This window comes from Anopheles coluzzii, chromosome X, assembly GCF_943734685.1.
Source record: "Anopheles coluzzii chromosome X, AcolN3, whole genome shotgun sequence".
Taxonomy (NCBI): Eukaryota; Metazoa; Arthropoda; class Insecta; order Diptera; family Culicidae; genus Anopheles; species Anopheles coluzzii.
This window is the reverse complement of record NC_064669.1, coordinates 24,520,778-24,538,738: the sequence shown is the minus strand read 5'-3', so window position 1 is coordinate 24,538,738 and position 17,961 is coordinate 24,520,778. Positions and strand designations below refer to the sequence as shown.

The 17,961-nt window shown below is 44.8% G+C and overlaps 1 protein-coding gene across 1 annotated transcript; it reads left to right on the top strand.

Annotated features, from left to right (window-relative positions):
• The first annotated feature begins 944 nt into the window (after nt 1-944).
• On the top strand, nt 945-6,027 carry LOC120952879 (uncharacterized). The gene is made up of 7 exons (XM_049605394.1): nt 945-1,245; nt 2,506-3,144; nt 3,498-3,638; nt 3,697-4,586; nt 4,700-5,234; nt 5,340-5,952; nt 6,024-6,027. The coding sequence occupies exons 1-7, from the start codon at nt 945-947 to the stop codon at nt 6,025-6,027; spliced, it is 3,123 nt and encodes a 1,040-aa protein (XP_049461351.1).
• The last annotated feature ends 11,934 nt before the right edge of the window (nt 6,028-17,961 follow it).

Below are 17,961 nucleotides of genomic sequence, written 5' to 3'. Positions count from 1 at the left end.
ATTTTTATTATTTATTTATATATTTTTTCTTTATATAATACAAATATCCGATCCAGTGTCGACTAGAAGAGTACAAATGGAATCTGATAATCCTAACTTAAATTTAACGAAGTTGGATGTTGGTTTTGATTCGCATCCGCGTATCTCACCTCCCTCTGGTTCTGTCCTACAAAAATGTTTTGTTGCGCTGATTGTGTGCGAACAGACAGCGTCCACGGGCCTGCCCACGCCCTAATGCAGAGCCGATGGCATACGATTCTATCTTACCCATTAACATGAGAGGGACAGAGCTAATGCCCCGAACGTACCCGAAAGGTATGCATGGTTCACTCATCAGGATCTAAAGGCAAGGACAAGGCAAAAGAGACACAGAAAAATTTCCTCACGGCTACACATGTCCTTTTGATGCGTTGTCTCTGCGTCTCGCTCGGTATCACAGCGGCATACGGCAGGTAAGCAGTACAAATGCTGCTACCTGATACGCACACTGTTCGGTTCGGCTCGGTAAACTTCACGAGGACGCCGGAACACAAGGGCGCAGACATTTTCATGATTTTGTATGACTTCGGCTGTTTTGGACTATACGTTTAGGCGCAGGCATTGGGGATTAGACCTCCAATTTTGCTGGGGTGTTTCTCTCCAGCTTTGAGGTTTCTGCTCCCTCCAATTTTGGGCGGGCTTTTTCCAATTTTTGGCGATTTCTCTTCGGTAATTATTAGCAGCAAAAACCAAAGAAAGAAAAGGAAACTTTATCCGAAAACTATTCGTGACGAAACATTGGTGCCGTGACCAGGATTGTGCCGATATCCTGAATATTCGCAATTTTTTCGATAAAGTGTTAAACACCTTTGCCTTTCACTGCCCGACCGTTACACTGCACTTTACACTACACTCGCGCACACGATAATCGCAGTTTTAGTAAGATACCAGCTCAACCGCTTATTATGTCGTCGAGACGAACGATTTTGATTGCCATTTTGGCCCGTTACGAAGAGTTTCTTCAAAACTACCAGCCCGATAGGGATTCTATCGAGGTGGAAACTCGTACGGCCAAATTTGACCAAATATGCAAGGATTTGGAGAGCCTTCAACAGCAGCTGGAGGACAGTGCAACCGCTGCTGAAGAGATGACACACAATGCCGCCCTTAGGGAGGATTTTGAACGGCGCTTGATTCGCGTTCAATCGGCATTGAAAGCGAAATATAGAGAAATTCCGCGCAGCGAAGTGTTGCAGCAAGGAGCCGGTAGGAACCCGCTACAAGGCATAAAACTGCCCACCATCGCTCTGCCGGAGTTTGACGGCGATTATATGCAATGGCTGACCTTTAGGGATACCTTTGAGTGTTTGATTCACGATAATGTTGATTTGCCGCCAATACAAAAATTCCATTATCTACGCACAGCCCTAAAAGGTAAAGCAGCGCAAGTGATCGACGCCATTACAATAAGCGCCTCCAGCTATGAATTAGCTTGGAAAACACTCGCTGAGCGATATTCGAATGAATATCTTCTGAAAAAACGCCACTTACAAGCGATGTTCTGCATCACACCAGCGAAGAGGGAAAGTGCGACAACCCTGCACCAGCTAGTGGACGAGTTCGAGCGTCACAAAAAAACTTTAAATCACTTGGGAGCGAAAACTGACGGCTGGAGTAGTATTTTAGAGCATTTACTTTGCACAAAATTGCCCTCTAACACATTGCGCGATTGGGAAGAATTTGCTTCGACCAATGACAATCCGAGCTACGATTCGTTGATTGCCTTTTTGCACCGCCGTATGCGCGTACTCGAGACGCTATTAGTAAACAAACCCGAACCATCGCCTATAGAAGCACCGATACCACCAAGACGCTCCATTTTTCCGCGCACTGCTAGTTTTGCTACCACTGACCGCGATGTTAATAAATGCCCGTTGTGCAATATGCCGCACACCATAACAAAATGCCAGCGATTTAATGCCATGAATCCGGCCCAGCGGTACCGTAAGGTACTTGATGCCCGCTTGTGTTTGAATTGTCTGCGAGACAATCACCGTGCCCGCGATTGCTAGTCACAGTACAAGTGTCGTCATTGCAACTTGGCGCATCACACAATGATTCACACTGAAAGCACTCCCAGCACATCTTCCACTACATTTCCAATGCTAGCTGCGCAAGATGAACCTTCACACACAATACACGCCACTGATGATCACACGGCTAGCATACAACGCAGCTACGCAGCTGCAATAAAACAATCACCTTCACAAATATTATTACAAACTGCACTTCTAAATGTAACCGATGCACACGGCATCCTGCATCCTGTGCGTGCACTCTTAGACAGCGCATCACAGCCCAATTTGATGAGCAATCGCCTTGCTCAGAGGTTGGCTTTGAAAGGTAGCACGGTTAACATAACCCTCAAAGGAGCAGGACTATCCACCAGAACGGTGAGGAGGTCGATTCGAGCTCAAATTGCTTCACGTGTTGAACATTTTGACTTGGATGTCGATTTTCTGGTAGTAGACAAGGTGATCGCTGATCTGCCGGCGCATGATGTTTCCACTCGCGGCTGGAACATTCCTTCGGAATTTGTTTTGGCTGACCCGCAGTTCGATAAATCAGCCCCGATTGATCTCATCCTTGGTGCCCGTCATTACGCTTCCTTCTTTACGAACGTAAAATCGCACGAGCTTGCTCCGAACCTTCCAACTATGCTGAACAGCGTGTTTGGGTGGGTCATGATTGGTCCCACCTCTCCTCAGAATCCTGCATCTCCGACCGATTGCACCGCCGCGTCCACAATCGTCTGCATGGCATCCCTGGAGGAGTCTCTCGAACGCTTTTGGAAGCTGGAAGAGTTAAGCGTCAATGATTCGTACTCACCTGATGAGCGGCGATGCGAAACATTGTATAAAGAAACCACTCAGCGCGACGAGTCGGGTCGCTATATTGTACGATTGCCCAAACAGACCGACTTCACGGAAAAGCTTGGCCTGTCTAAAACTACCGCTTTGAGACGCTTCGAGCTGCTGGAGAGGAGGCTAGAACGCAACCCACAGCTCAAGGAAGACTATCATGCCTTCATGAAGGAGTATTTGGAGCTGGGGCACATGTCGCTCATGACCAAAATAGTGGGGATGAACGGGCGTACTACCTACCGTACCATCCCGTATTTAAAGCCTCCAGTACCACCACGAAAGTAAGGGTCGCGTTCGACGGATCTGCAAAAACAAGCACCGGTTATTCCTTGAATGACATTCTATGTGTTGGTCCAATCGTGCAGGACGAGCTGCTTGATATTGTGTTGCGATTCCGCACCTACCAAATAGCACTTGTGGGAGATATAGCTAAAATGTACCGACAAATATTGCTGCATTCTGATGATCGTCGATTGGTGCGCATATTTTTTCGATTTTCGCCACAAGCTCCGATCCAAGTATATGAGCTCAACACCGTTACATACGGACTAGCACCTTTCTCGTTTCTGGCTACACGCACACTTATCCAACTAGCAGATGGTGAAGGGACTGAGTATGCGCTTGCACGTGCAGCCCTGAAACGAAACTTTTACGTGGACGACTTCATTGGTGGTGCCAATAACGTTCGCGAAGCTGTTCAGCTGCGTATGGAGTTATCAGCGCTACTTGCCAAAGGTGGGTTTGAGTTGCGCAAGTGGACCTCAAACAATCTGAGCGTGCTCTCCGGCTTAAGCACCGAGTATATCGGCACATACTCATCCCTCATTACCCAACGAGACGATCAAAGCACTCGGCATCTCGTGGAAGCCTGAATCGGATGAGCTGTGTTTTGAATCCAACACTGAGGCTGATGAAGCCACGTCCACCAAGCGATCTATTTTGTCGAGCATTGCCAAAATGTACGATCCGCTCGGATTGATAGCACCGATGATCGTGCGTACTAAGATGCTGATGCAGGAGCTATGGCTACTCAAATCCGGCTGGGATGAACCTGTTCCTAATCACATCTGTAAAAAATGGAAGGCGATTCAGAGCGACTGGAAAACGTTATCCGAGTACAGGACTAACCGTTACGCTCTCTTACCAGATGCAACAGTAGAATTTCACACATTTACCGATGCTTCGGAGGCCGCCTACGGAGCATGTGTCTACGCTCGTTGTGAAAACGCGGCGGGAGAAGTCCGCATCAGCCTATTAGCTCCGAAGTCTCGAGTGGCACCACTGAAGCGCGTCACGTTGCCGAGGTTTGAACTAAGCGCAACTGTCCTGGGCGCCCATCTGCATCATCGCGTCAAGGAGGCAATGCAGATCGTGTGCGCCGAATCGTTTTTCTGGTCCGACTCAACATTGACGCTAAAATGGATTGCGTCACCTCCCAACTCCTGGAAGACGTTCGTGGCAAATCGAGTAGCTGAGGTGCAACACTACTCTCATCCAAGGCAATGGAGGCACGTTCCTGGCACATCCAATCCTGCTGACTTGGTTTCCCGAGGCATGTCGGCAGCACACTTCACGCAGAATCAGCTTTGGAATAACGGTCCAGATTGGCTTGTGCAACCTTCGTCCCATTGGCCCAGCTCAGATCCAGAACCAAGCGATGAGGCGGACCTAGAAACACGCCAGGTGAGTGCCGCTTTAGTTTGTACACCAACTCATCCATGGTTTGGCATTCATCCTTCACCAGAATGGTGCGCATCATTGCATACTGCATACGGTTTGTGCGCAACACCAAGCAGAAGGCGCGATCCCAGCGACCGATACCGCACACCAATGCATCTAAGACGATCACGCCCGAGTACGTGGATGCTGCAAAAACTGTGCTTTGCATAATAGCCCAGCATGATGCATTTTCCGCGGAAATCAAGCAGCTAAAAAAGGGAGAAGCATTGATGAAACAATCACCTTTACGAAAACTTACCCCATTCCTGGATACAGAGGAAGTAATACGGGTGGGAGGACGATTGAACTTGTCGCAACTACCGTATCAGTCCAAGCATCCAGCTGTTCTACCGAAGAACCACAAATTCACCCGTCTGCTTGCGGAAGATTACCACGAAGAGCTGAAACATACTAGTGGAAGGCTATTGCTATCTCGCATTAGAGAGCTGTATTGGCCACTGGACGGACGTCGCTTGGTGAAAACCATCTCAAGGAACTGCTTCCGCTGTGTTCGGCAAGATCCCGCACTCGCACGGCAGCCGGTTGGCCAGCTTCCACCATCCCGCATCACACCGAGCCGACCGTTTTCTGTAACCGGAGTGGACTACGCCGGTCCATTCTATTTAAAGCCAGCGCACCGGAAGGCAGCAGCTACTAAGAGCTATCTGTGCGTTTTCGTGTGTTTCGCTACGAAAGCTGTGCATTTGTAACTCGTAGGAGACCTCACAACGGCGGGATTCTTAGCAGCGCTACGCCGATTCACATCACGACGCGGATTGCCAGCCCACATCCATTCTGATAATGGGAAAAACTTCGAAGGCGCAGAACGTGAACTGAAGGAGCTTTTTGAGCTGTTCAACGACGAACAACACCGCAACACCGTGGCTACCAGATGCGCTGACCGGAGAATCACTTGGCATTTCAACCCACCAAAGGCTCCACACTTCGGCGGATTATGGGAAGCAGCAGTAAAGACGGCGAAGCGACACCTCTATCGTCACCTGAGCAATACGCGGCTGTCGTACGAAGGCTACTGCACTGTGCTCCACCAAATCGAAGCAGCGATGAATTCCCGTCCGCTGTTGCCTTTGTCCGACGATCCTAACGAGCTAGCTGCACTCACACCGGCACACTTCCTTATTGGCACATCGATGTTCGCCGTGCCTGAACCGGACTACACCCAGCTGAAATTCTGCACGCTAGACGATCTTCAGAAGTGGCAGCTTTTGGTTCAGCGTTTTTGGAAGCATTGGGCCACTGAGTATCTACAAGAAATGCCAAAAAGTTATGCAAATGGTGGCAGCAACAACAGCAACATACTTCCCGGCAGGTTAGTGATCCTCATGGACGAATCGTTACCCACCACTACCCGTCGCTAATTTGCTTTTTTATAATTTTTAGCTGACACGTCCTAAAAGTTTTTGTGATATCTTTTAGTCGGTCTTTGAATGTATCGAGATTTGAAATTTGTTCTGCTATCAAAGATGCCATGAAAAAAAGAAATTGTCAACGTTTTTCTTTTCAGTAATCTATTTTTTTATTGCGAAAGCCTTCACAATTTCTATTGTGGCTACCGTGGTGTCTAATACTCCCTGTTGTAGCCCTTTTGCAGAATATCACATTTTATGTTGACGTCAGAATTTTCATGAGAGTTGCCTTCTCTTCCGCGTCGAACATCCACCGAACGTATTGCAGTGCTCGCTTGTAACCGCCGCGCGATGCTTGGTGATTCTTCTTGATGCCTTAGTTGCTCTGTACTCTAGCTGGTTTCTGCATCTTTTCGTGCTGCTGTTGCTGCTCGGGATGATTCTGATGATGGTGATGAGGTTGTGATGATGTGGCTCTATCACGGCTGGTTAATTATGATCGTGGTGTTGCAATTTTATGTTGTGAAATCTGTAGCTTTTTTTGTTCACTGCACTTAATGTTCTTTTGTTTTTAATAAACTCCAAGGCACTGTACTGATATTACAGTACGTTTTTACCAAAAAAGACAAGTTAATAAAATGAGTGAATGCATATTTGTTTTATTAAAATATTTACAAGTGTTAAGAAAGTATTTTGAACTGTTTAAATAATATTTTTTGGTAAAAACACCAAAAGAATAATAGGATGTTTCCAATACACTGATGTACACAAAGGTTTTACGTGTAAAACATATTTGACCGCATGTCCTCGGCGTGGAACAGTGTGTTCGAGAAATGTGCCGCAGATTCAGCATTCCATCCGATAAATTCATCATCAACGTTTTCAAGCATCATACCGCAGTCTTGGCTTTGGCTAAGACAGATTCGGGAAGGGGTCCCGCGGTCTTGAGATAAAGTGTTAAACCCTGTAAAGGTTTATTAAACACTGCACTTGGTGGGAGAGGGGGCGGCAGGAGATGAAACTACCACCGCGACTTGGCCAAGGATGGAGGAAGGGGAAGGAGGAACAATCCGGTAAAAAAATTTGACTGGAATTGCCACAGGAAAGGGAAGTAATAGAACCTGACTGGTTGTTGGACGTGCCGAACTACCTAGGTCGAGGGAGAGGGAGGAAGCAACTGATCGTTGGACTATGCCGAACTGATCAGGTCGAAGGTGGGAAAAAGAAAGGAAACTACTGATCGTTGGACTATGCCGAACTGATCGAGTCACGGTGAGAGGGTGAGGAGGAGCCAAGGGAGGAGTGAACAAATTGACCAACTGCGCCAGAGAGCGCCCAAGAGTGTCCAGCTGTAGCTACCCGCCAAGGACTACCGAAGGGTTCTAGGGCTTTGTCGAGTTGAGGATGTGAAAATAATTTCGACTCCGAACAATTCGCTTTTTCTCTCGAATCTCATTTGGATTAATTCTGCGGTCATAGGACCTAAACACAGGCATGCGCTTCTAACGATTGTTACATTAGGTTTCACGGTTACATTTACATCATGGCTCCTTATCGAAGGAACAGTGATAATCTACCATGATGTTAATCTTCATATTGATTAGTAGTCCTGCTGATTGCATATCTGCAGGCGGATATTTGTTATAAATCCAACATCCTGCCACCTAAAATTGCTAAATTTTACTATCGATTGGATCTATATGGTCTAATTCAGGAATCAGACATATTTTGGTTATGGGTCTAGTCAGTTCTTTTTCCTTGCTAGTCTGGATTGTAACTACACGAGCGACACCATCGTTTCCTGGATGAATTTCAGTAATCCTAGCGAGCGGCCATCTAGAAGGTGGAACATTGTCTTCATGAACAATAACTAACTGCCCTACCCTTATTGCATCATTCTCCTTAACGAACCACTTGCTTCGCGTTTGTAATTGCTGCAAGTATTCGGTGTGCCAACGTTTCCAAAACCGCTGAAGATGTTGTTGGATAAGCTACCAGTGGTTGAGCCAATTGGAGATATGATAGGATTAAACCATTTCATGCAGGACGATGACGGTACTGCGTGTCCTGCCTTCAATGCTTTCAGTTCTGCCTTGAAGTTGGTTTCTTGTGCTAGACGACATAAATATAAATCAGCTTCTATCATACTTCGCACTGATAGAAGCTTGCTGGGAGGAATTTGCTTGCGAAGTATGTTGTAATACTGAATCCAGTAGCCAATCATGCGTCTAAGGGTAAATAAAGATGAGTATTTACCGAATAATTGATGCACTGGTGGCTCAACTGTTACGTGAGCTAGTACGGGTTGCAATCGTCTTTGTTGTTCAGCATCGACGTTCTTGTACCGTAGGAATTAATGGCCAAAAATTGTCTGAGCATGGTAGCCAGGTTGGACACTGCCACCATTTTGTGTCGTTGATTAATTCAGAACCAAAGCAACCGCGAGAAACTGAATCTGGGGCCCTTCACGATTCTAGTTAGTTTTTTGTATAGAATTTGACAGACGCTGAAATCATATAAACACTCCATACAAAACCACGCATAAAACTAGCCTGCAATTTTCAGTCTAGATTATTCTAGCCTCAAAGCTAGAATTAGATTCGAGTACCTGCTCGAAAAATGGCAAACCATGGTGGTCTTTACATTTATCCCAAGGTAAATTAAAGAGATCTGGTGATGGAATCCAACATCAAAGTGTATGTAGTCCAGGTGGTCTCATAGCATGTTTTGTATAACCAAATTTGAATATCACTTTTTGATGGGATGGGTGAAAATTTTTGTTTAAACATGCTCTCTGGAGGCTTGACGAATATATAAAACACTCTTAAAATCTTCATTCAGAAGCAGAAGCGATAAAAATCAGCCTTCTAAATTCATACACCTTGGGATAAGCCCACCTGTATGTTATACCCACTTAGATAGCTGTTCAAAAACTTCTATACAATGCAAACAGCTGACAGGCTGAAATTTCAGCCTACGAACTTAAAACGGAAAGGACCTCTCTGCCGGATTGTCGCATCCTGTAATGTGTCGCCAGGAAAATCCTTTGGTCACTCTTTGTATGTGAGAGACACGATTTACGACACAAGTTTTCCAGCTCTGTGGAGATTGTAGCCAGTGATAAACGATCATTGAATCGGTCCAAAAATAAAAATTCGAAAATGTTGGAATTGCTTCTTTTACTTTCGCAAATAGATCGATGCCTAACTTTGCTGCGCACAGCTCTAGTTGGGCTATAGTTAGTTTGTGGCTAAGTGGAGCTATTTTTGACTTAGAAGTCAATAGTTGTGAAGTGATATTTTCTTCATCGTTGTCGTTACGGAAGTAACAACAGGCGCCATATTCCTTTTCTGCAGGGTCACAAAAAACATGTAATTGCACATTATGAATGGATGTATGGACAGCTGCTCGAGGAATCTGAAGGTAACGAAGAGGTTCAAGATGTTGTTGAAAGTGAACCCAAGCTTGTTGTAGATCCGACGGAAGTTCATCATCCCAATAACAGTTCTTCCCAGCTGTTTTCTTTAGCTCCTAAAACTGCTGCATAATTTGTTTCGCCAATACCTTTACAGGATCAATGAGGCCTAATGGGTCATAACTTTTAGCATTGAAAAAAGAACGAATCGTTTTGACAGGTGATGAATGGTTTGAGGAATGTTCACCTTTTTGCTAAAAGTGTTCGCACGGGGTCGCCAAATAAGTCCCAGGGTAGTCACATGTCCATTGACGTCGTCTGCAGGCATTGTGACATTTTTTATGTTGCCGATTTCAATCAGCGCTTTAGGATCGTTTGAACACCACTTCAGTGTACAATTGTTGTACATCAGTAATTGAATCAGCTCCGGAAACAAAATCGTCCACATATTGGGTGTACAACTTCAAAACCGGAAGTTTTTAGCGAAATTTTATGCTTTATTGTGGAAAAATCTTACAATATATTTTATTCAAAGTATTGCCCGTCAGAAGCTATAACATTTTCCCATCAGGAAATTTATGAATTCCATCCCAAACAAATTACGCCGGCTTGCCGGCCAAAAACGAATCTATCCAATTTCGGATGCCTATTAGTTTTTCACGGGTCTTGCAACATGCGGATCTTGTCGTGATGAAAAATTATAGCCTCGTGTCTGGTCGCAGATTCCGGGCGTTTTGCGATGATGGCATGCTTCAAACGTATAAATTGTGTTCGGTACAGATCACCTGTGATCGTCTGACCCGATTTCAACAACTGATAATGTAACGGCCCCTTCTGATCCCACCAAATACATAGCATAACCTTGGCGCCATGGATATTTGGCTTCGCCGTTGATTTGGCTGGTTGGCCGGGCTTCACGTATGACTTTTTGCGCTTGGGATTATCACAATGGATCCATTTTTCATCTCCGATCCGACGCAAAAATGATTTCTTCTTATGGCGCTCAAACAGCATTTCAGACATACAGAAGCGCCGTTCAACGTCTCTCGGCTAGAATTCATAGGGGACCCAATTATCTTCCTTCTGAATGTATTTGGCGACTTTCAAACGTTTCGAAATGGCTTGCTGAGTCACTACCAACGATTTACCAAGTTCGTCTTGTGTTTGACACGAATCCTCATCGAGAAGCGTCTCTAATTCTTCGTCTTCAAACTTTTTTGGTCCTGGGCGTTCTTTGTCTTTGATGTCAATATCGCCACTTTTGAAGCGTTGAAACCATTCAAAACACCGTGTTTTTGCTAAAGCATCGTCGCCATAAACTTCTACAATCGTTTATGGCGCGTGTTTTAAACTTCTACAAAACTTGTTTTTAAAGTTCATAAATGATTGAAAACCAAACATCCCTGCAGAATTATTGGATATTTTCAATTTGGAGCGTGAATTTTTTTTTTTATGATTCGACTCGATTTCACTCATGAGTCGTATATCATAGGAAATATCAACATTTTTCCAACGTTTTAACGTTGAAATTAGCTGAAATTAGCATTCGCGACCCTGAAAATTATTGAACTTTTTCTTAAAAAAAGCGCAACAGATTTTGACATGTGTTGTTGTATGGGCCATACACCACCAGTATGCAACTACGTGTCATAAACGGGTGAAACAAAACTAAACCTGAACTAAACTACACTTTATTTTAATAAAAGATGCTCGATTTTAATCTTTACACCGTGTTAATAGCCAATTTATTGCACCTTCTAGCTTCCCATCTACCGAGTTAATCCTCTTCGCATTCCCAGTTTGTCACCACTTGACCTCTCTCCCGAGGAGGAATGACCGGACGACCACCCCTTCTTCTGCTTCTTCTCAATTGCTCTATTTTTGACAATTTTTTGTCGATCTTAGCGTTGTCCTCCGAGCGATCACTAACGCGCCGCTTTGTCTTATCCTAGCGTTGCGCTTTATAGCGTGAGCGGAACGCTTCACAGGCATAAGAAACAAAGCTGATCAGAGACAAAACAGTTTAAAAAGGTCGTAAGATAGGAATAAGCTCTTTTCAAAACTAACCATGAAAAACTCGGCTTTTTTAGCGCGTAATACTTCAAAAATCGTTTTTAGTAAGTGTTGTGGCTGCGTGTTGGACTCCCTTGGCTCATGACCTGTGTCGGACCATGATGCTAGGAAGGCGGCTAAGTAGGTGTAATTCTAGTAATGGGAGCGATTTGATTACGATTGAAATACGGGGAGCCGTGCAGGGCTTGGGAGATGGACAGATCGGTCTCTCTTGATTCAGGCTTGGGAGCAGACGTGTGTCGTGATAGATAATTATATTTGTTAATATATGTTTTAATTAAATTAATTGTGTAGGCGTCATATTAGCAAATCCGAACACAACAGTAAGTAACTTACTCCGCCTTTGTTTAGTTTCTTAACAATAATTGTTGATGCTGTTAAGTACTACGCTATAATGCAATGTTGTAAGCGATAATTATTAGGGTTTATTCGCTGTCTTGACAATTTTAGTATAGGACTGCCCTGTATAGTAAAAAAATTGGTATTGAATGAAGAAAAACTGCAATAGCACGAGGAATTGATTTTCATCCCGGCGTTTGTATGGCCGTTGCCCACTGTGCATTGGTGCATGAAACATGTACCAAGTGTTAAACGAGACATGTACAAAATAATGGCACGAAACAAGGAACAATGGGACGTAAAAATTGAGGAATGAAGTTATGACACAAGGAATTTAAATAATAAAATTTCTGTCATTCATCAAATTATTAATGCGATAGGATTGTTTTTTAATTCCATTACTTCAACACCATATGTTGAGTCGTGTGAAATAAACACTCCAATCTTAGGAAAACAAATAAAAATGTTTTGGTCGTACCGAGATTAGCACCTGGACGATTTATATAATTTTTGAAACAAGCGATTAACAGCTATGACTAACATATTGTTATAGTCTGCAGAAATGTTTGAACAAAAAGCATCTATGTAAAAATATTTTTTTAAGTCGCGCCGGACGCTCAATCACATGCATTGGAAAAAAATCAGGCATGCAGTTACGCGGCTTAATACACATTAAACTGTGTCCTTGATAACAATAGGGCGACATCGTGGTCAATTCCCATGCACGATTATTTATTTATTTGGTTTATTTATTTATTTTTACATGTATCGGTTTACAAGCTATCGAAGCTTTGTTCAGCTTTTTTAGAGCTGTAATTACAGTTTTTTCTTAACCGAATACACACCAATGCCATACACAAATCAACACATTTACATGTCCACGGAAAAGGGAGAAACATGTCTATAAATGTGAACAGCAGCACGCAAGAACTTATAAAACATAAAAATCAAAAGCCAAGGATGTTTCGAGAAAGGCATGTTAGGTGAGGAGCACGGGGGTGCGTGTAGCAAAAATATTGTTGAACGTTGTAGAACATTGTTACATTACTATGATGAAAACGAAATATCAGAGCGAATTGGGCTAACTTCTTACGCGCAGGGAAAACTAATGTTTCCATTTGAAAGTGACTTGAAATACTCTGCATTGTAGTATGTTTGTCATAAGTGGTACGCGGACCACAGGTTGGAGACAACTGCTTTAGACTAGCTGCTTTCTAAATGATCGAGGGTTGTGGGCCAGTTTTAATAAGTTAAGAAACAAAATAACTGGAGTTGAGAAAGCGACAATTTAAATTTAATCAATCATTTTTAACGAACATTTTTTAAAAATCTTTAACCGCCAATGGGGATATTCAAATTCAAATTCAAATGATTTTCTTTAACGAGCAATTCTCGAAGTAGCCATAAATAACATTTTCTTCTTATTTTTAACTGTTGCAAACGAAACACCCTTAAGTTTTATGATTATCATATAAATCAATTTATCTTTTTTTTCGCCACGACGATCACATTTTCAAACTCAACGGTCATTTACGACTGTAAGGTAGAAAGAAACGTTAAGAAAGATAAGACTAGAATTCGTAAAAATCAACATACTTTGCAAGCCGTCTTTTTGTATTTACTCAAAGTGTCAAAACATAGACAGGAAATGCTGTACGAAAAAGCGTATCATAAATAAGCTCAGATTTCTAACAAATTCAGCTGAAACAACCTTGCAACAGGATAGCACAGAATAATCAACAGTTCAGACTAGCAAAATATCATACTTAGGGATTATAATTGCTATCCTAAATAAACAATATTCTTTTCAAGGATGCGAAATATGCATAACACGTTCTACATACGCACAACTAGGTGCAATAAAACAACAGGCTGGATAAGAGAGCGATCCATGCATCCATTCACGGCGAATAACATATACAGCCCACCCGCACATGGCACCATTAGACATTAGATTAACATTAGATAGGGTAAAACAATAAAACAGACCAAGCGAGGCGAAAGGGATTGCGGTAAAAAACTCCTTGCGAATCGAAGGATAAGGCGGGCGGACATTTACATCCTCAGTCCTCGCGGAAAAAGAACGAAACACGTGATCTAGGCAAAAGAAAAAAGAAAAGCGTACCCTGGAAAATCGGGTTAACCTAGAATGTAAAATAGATAATAAGGATTGTTTGAATTGTTAAAACGCCAAAAATGCTATTAAGATATCAAACTGAAAAGATCGGTGTGTCAGTGTCAGAAGTTCTTTTTTCCTCGTCTATAAACGGTGGTACTGCCAACGCGTTGGCAACAGACTCGATCAATCGTCAGATCGAGCCAAAAAAGGTTTTGTACATGCCTCGAAGTTTTACAACTGGTTAATGATATTAAACAATGCGATTGGTTATATTGTTGTTTTTCTAAAATTATTGTATCATTTAAGCAAGATTCTAATTCATATTATTAAATTACTATAATTAAAATTAATTGTAAAGATTCTTCCGTTAAGAGTTCTGTTTAGTTTTGTTTAGTCTAATGTTTATTATTCGATGGACTATGAAGCTCTTTCGAGTCAAAATTTGTTTACAATATACATTAGATAACGAACAGAACATTAATATATTGTTATTTTTGGACGCATTTACAACACATGAACGTGAAGTCAGTTCTGCTATCGTCATTTCAGGCGTAATGCAGACCGGGTCAGTGATGTCTCGTGCTATTTATATTGGTAAGCCAATCAATTGGTTACCCTTAGTGAACGTGCTCTAGCTGGTCGTGGAAGCTCAACTTTTCGTCAAGGAGCACTCCTAGATCCGTGACACAGCTTTTGCGCCCAATGGTAGATCCATTTAACGCATAGTCATACACTAAGGGGCACCGCTTTCTCGCAAACGTAACGACAACACACTTCTCGACGCACAATTCAAGACCATTCAAAGAGTACCATGACTGGAAGGCACTTAGAGTGGCCTGAAGGCGGAGTTGGTCTGATCGGTCACGGATAGGCAGGAACAGCTTCGCGTCGTCTGCATACAGTAGGTGGCTATCAGCAGGAAGCAACCGTGTTACGTCATTTAGGAAAATGAAAAATAGCAGCGGTCCAAGGTTACTCCCCTGGGGCACCCCCGAAGAAGGATCGATACGGCGCGACGTATGGGGTCCCATCTTCACGCAGTATGTGCGACCAGCAAGATAGGAACGCATCCAGGGCAGCAGCTGCACAGGCAGGCCAAGCGTTTCGAGCTTTGCGAGCAGCAAGGCGTGCGGAACGCTATCGAAGGCAGCCTTGATGTCCGTGTAGACTGCGTCGATCTGCGAGCCGGCATCGATGGTCCTGTGGCAGAGGCTATCGAACTCAACCAGGTTGGTGGTGGTTGAACGCTGAGGGACAAATCCATGTTGAACTGCGCTAATGTAGTTCGAGGCAGCCGCGAGGAGAGGTTCGTACACCAGGAGTTCGAAGACCTTAACGCAGTCACAAAGCGATGTAATGCCACGGTAATTACATGCATTTGATTTGCCCCCCTTTTTGTGCACTGAAACAAGCCACGAAGTTTTCCAGCAGGCAGGATAGATGCCCGAACGCAGCGAGTCGCGAAAAATCGAGGCCAGAATAGGCGCGATGGTGGTACCACAACGCTTAAGCGTGGAAGCCGGGATCCCGTCAGGCCCTGGAGCAAACAAAGGTTTCAGCCTGTCAATCGCTTTCGAGACTAAATACTCATCGATGATCAGCAAGTTTGGGGCCATAGCATCCACCGGTATGTTTGATAATGTGTCGGCTATTTGCCTCTCATCAGTTACCGCTGGAAGGAAGGTGGCGGCAAAGCGCGAGGCAAAAATATCACATACAGCAGACGGATTGTTGCCGTTGCGCCCGTTGTAACTGACGGAGCTAGGAAAACCAGAGGATTTCCGACGATTGTTTTCGAAGTTCCACAGTACATGTGAATTACCGCGGCAGCGCAAAACCGTACGCCGTACGTGCCCCAGGTAGCGGAACCTGTTATAGCGTCGATAGAGAGAGTGTGCAGTATTATAGTTGCGCAATGCAGCGGGACACCTACGCGACAAATAATCGCGATACGCGGCAGCTTTAGCCGTTTTGAGCTTGCGCAGCGTTCTGTCACCCCAAAGGGGGCCTCGTTTAGGTCGTTTCACCGGCGTGCATTCATTCAGGGTTTGCAACATGAACCGCTCAAAATCTTTCACAGCGAGGTCAAGAGTGGCGTAACGGGAATTCGAAGACATTCGCGAACGAGGCGATCATCGGCAGGAGCCTGTTAAAGTCCGTCCGCGCGTAGTCAAGGCGTGGTGTTAGCGCAGGAACGGCTGATTCCTCTTTTGGTAGCGGGATGGCCAACTCAAGCGCAGGGTGATAGGTGTCAATTGCTAACAGCGGGGTGAGGCAAAGTTCAAGCGGAAGGCAAACAGAAGCAACAGCATTATTTACAAACACCAGGTCTAAGACGCGTCCGCTGGTGTGAAGATGACCATTGATCTGGAAAAGTCCGCTATGATGCATCTCGTCCATAAACAGAGCGGAGAGAGCCGATCGCGTACGTGACTCATAATGCAGAAATGGCAAATCCGGATCATGCTGAGCGGCTGACCAGGAGACGAGAGGTTGGTTGAAGTCTCCTGACAGGAGGATTCCGTCTCCGGGATGCATAATGAGCATAATGAGCAAATGCAGTTTTCGATTTCACGGAGTGTGGCAGCATTTGCGGCAAGTCTAGGCAGCAATGATGAATAGTCGGGAATTGCCTAGTTGTATTACAACGCACACAAGCTCAAGGGATGGATGCACCGTTATGTGTTCCTGTGACGTCAGAGACTGAGAGCATGCAATCAACACACCTCCACCGCGAGAACATGTACTGTTGTCAACACTACGATCGCATCGGTAGACTCGGAAGCTATCGTCAAACAGCAAAGCCGAAGGTAGGCTAGGATCGAGCCAGGTTTCCGTAAGCACTATTACATCGAAATTGGATTCCAACACCGACAGGCAAAGCTCATCGACCTTCGTGCGCAGTCCCCGCACGTTTTGATAGAAAACAGAGGCAGTGGAACGGGCAGTACGAAGCGCATTAGCAGCAGGAACAAAACAGGTAGGTGTTTGTACAGACTTAACAGAGGTTCATCTATTCGTGAAAGAAACGGTCAAGTGTGGTCTATTGTAAGTTGGTGTTGGAAGTGCGGCGAATTATAAGCGGGCCGTCAATGAGTGTTGAATTAGGACCATGAGTGGTGTCGTTCAGCGTGTGTTCTCACAGTTGTGGTGATGTTAGTGTTTGAGCCTGTGATGTTGATGCGTGTACCGGTGCGTGATAGACAGTGGATGTTGGTGTGCGAGGCATCGATCGGCGATCGATGACAACAGGTGTGCGTGTGATAGAACGGTGTTTGGTGATGATGAGTGTCCATGCTCTCGTTGACGGGATTGTACAAATTCACGTACACCAATACCGACAGGCCAGGTCGATGGGGCGAGTGCTGCATCACGAAGGGCGGCCGGTACTCTCACTTTGAAAGAAAGCCAGTTTACGCTGTCAACACTGACTCCCTTCCTCAGCGAGATAGTCGGATCCATATTCTGTCTGTGGCCGGCTGGGGAAACACTGCTCGAAGCGGTGACGATAGCGAATCGGTTCCCATAAGTTCATCCGGTAGCGTAGACGGGGGTGGGATGCCGACTGTAGTGTTAGTGTACGCGCTTGGCGATGACGCTGCATAAATGTTATTTTGACGAATGTTTACGTTTTTGTTGACATCGGGGGACATAGAATCCTCGATGATACGCCGCCGCTTTCTACCCGCAGCGGGCCGAGGATCGGTATTGCAAAGCTGAGATATGGGTGCATTTTGCAGTAGAGTAAATCCGCTGCGCACCTCGGCAATAATCGGTTCAATAAGCTTCCCCACGGCCGCAACAGTTGAGGTGAGAGCAGCTTGAAAACCGACCTAAGCCCCGATCTCTTTGATGGATCGGCAGCGCGGATTTTTCAGGATATTGGTGCACCCAGTGCAGCTCCAGTGCAGATCGATGTGGGTCAGGACCGCATCAATCAGCTCGGAAGGCAGCCTGCAACAACCGCGGTGAAAAGTAGCCTCACAGTACGCACAGCCGACGATACAGTCGGCAGCATCCAGTGGC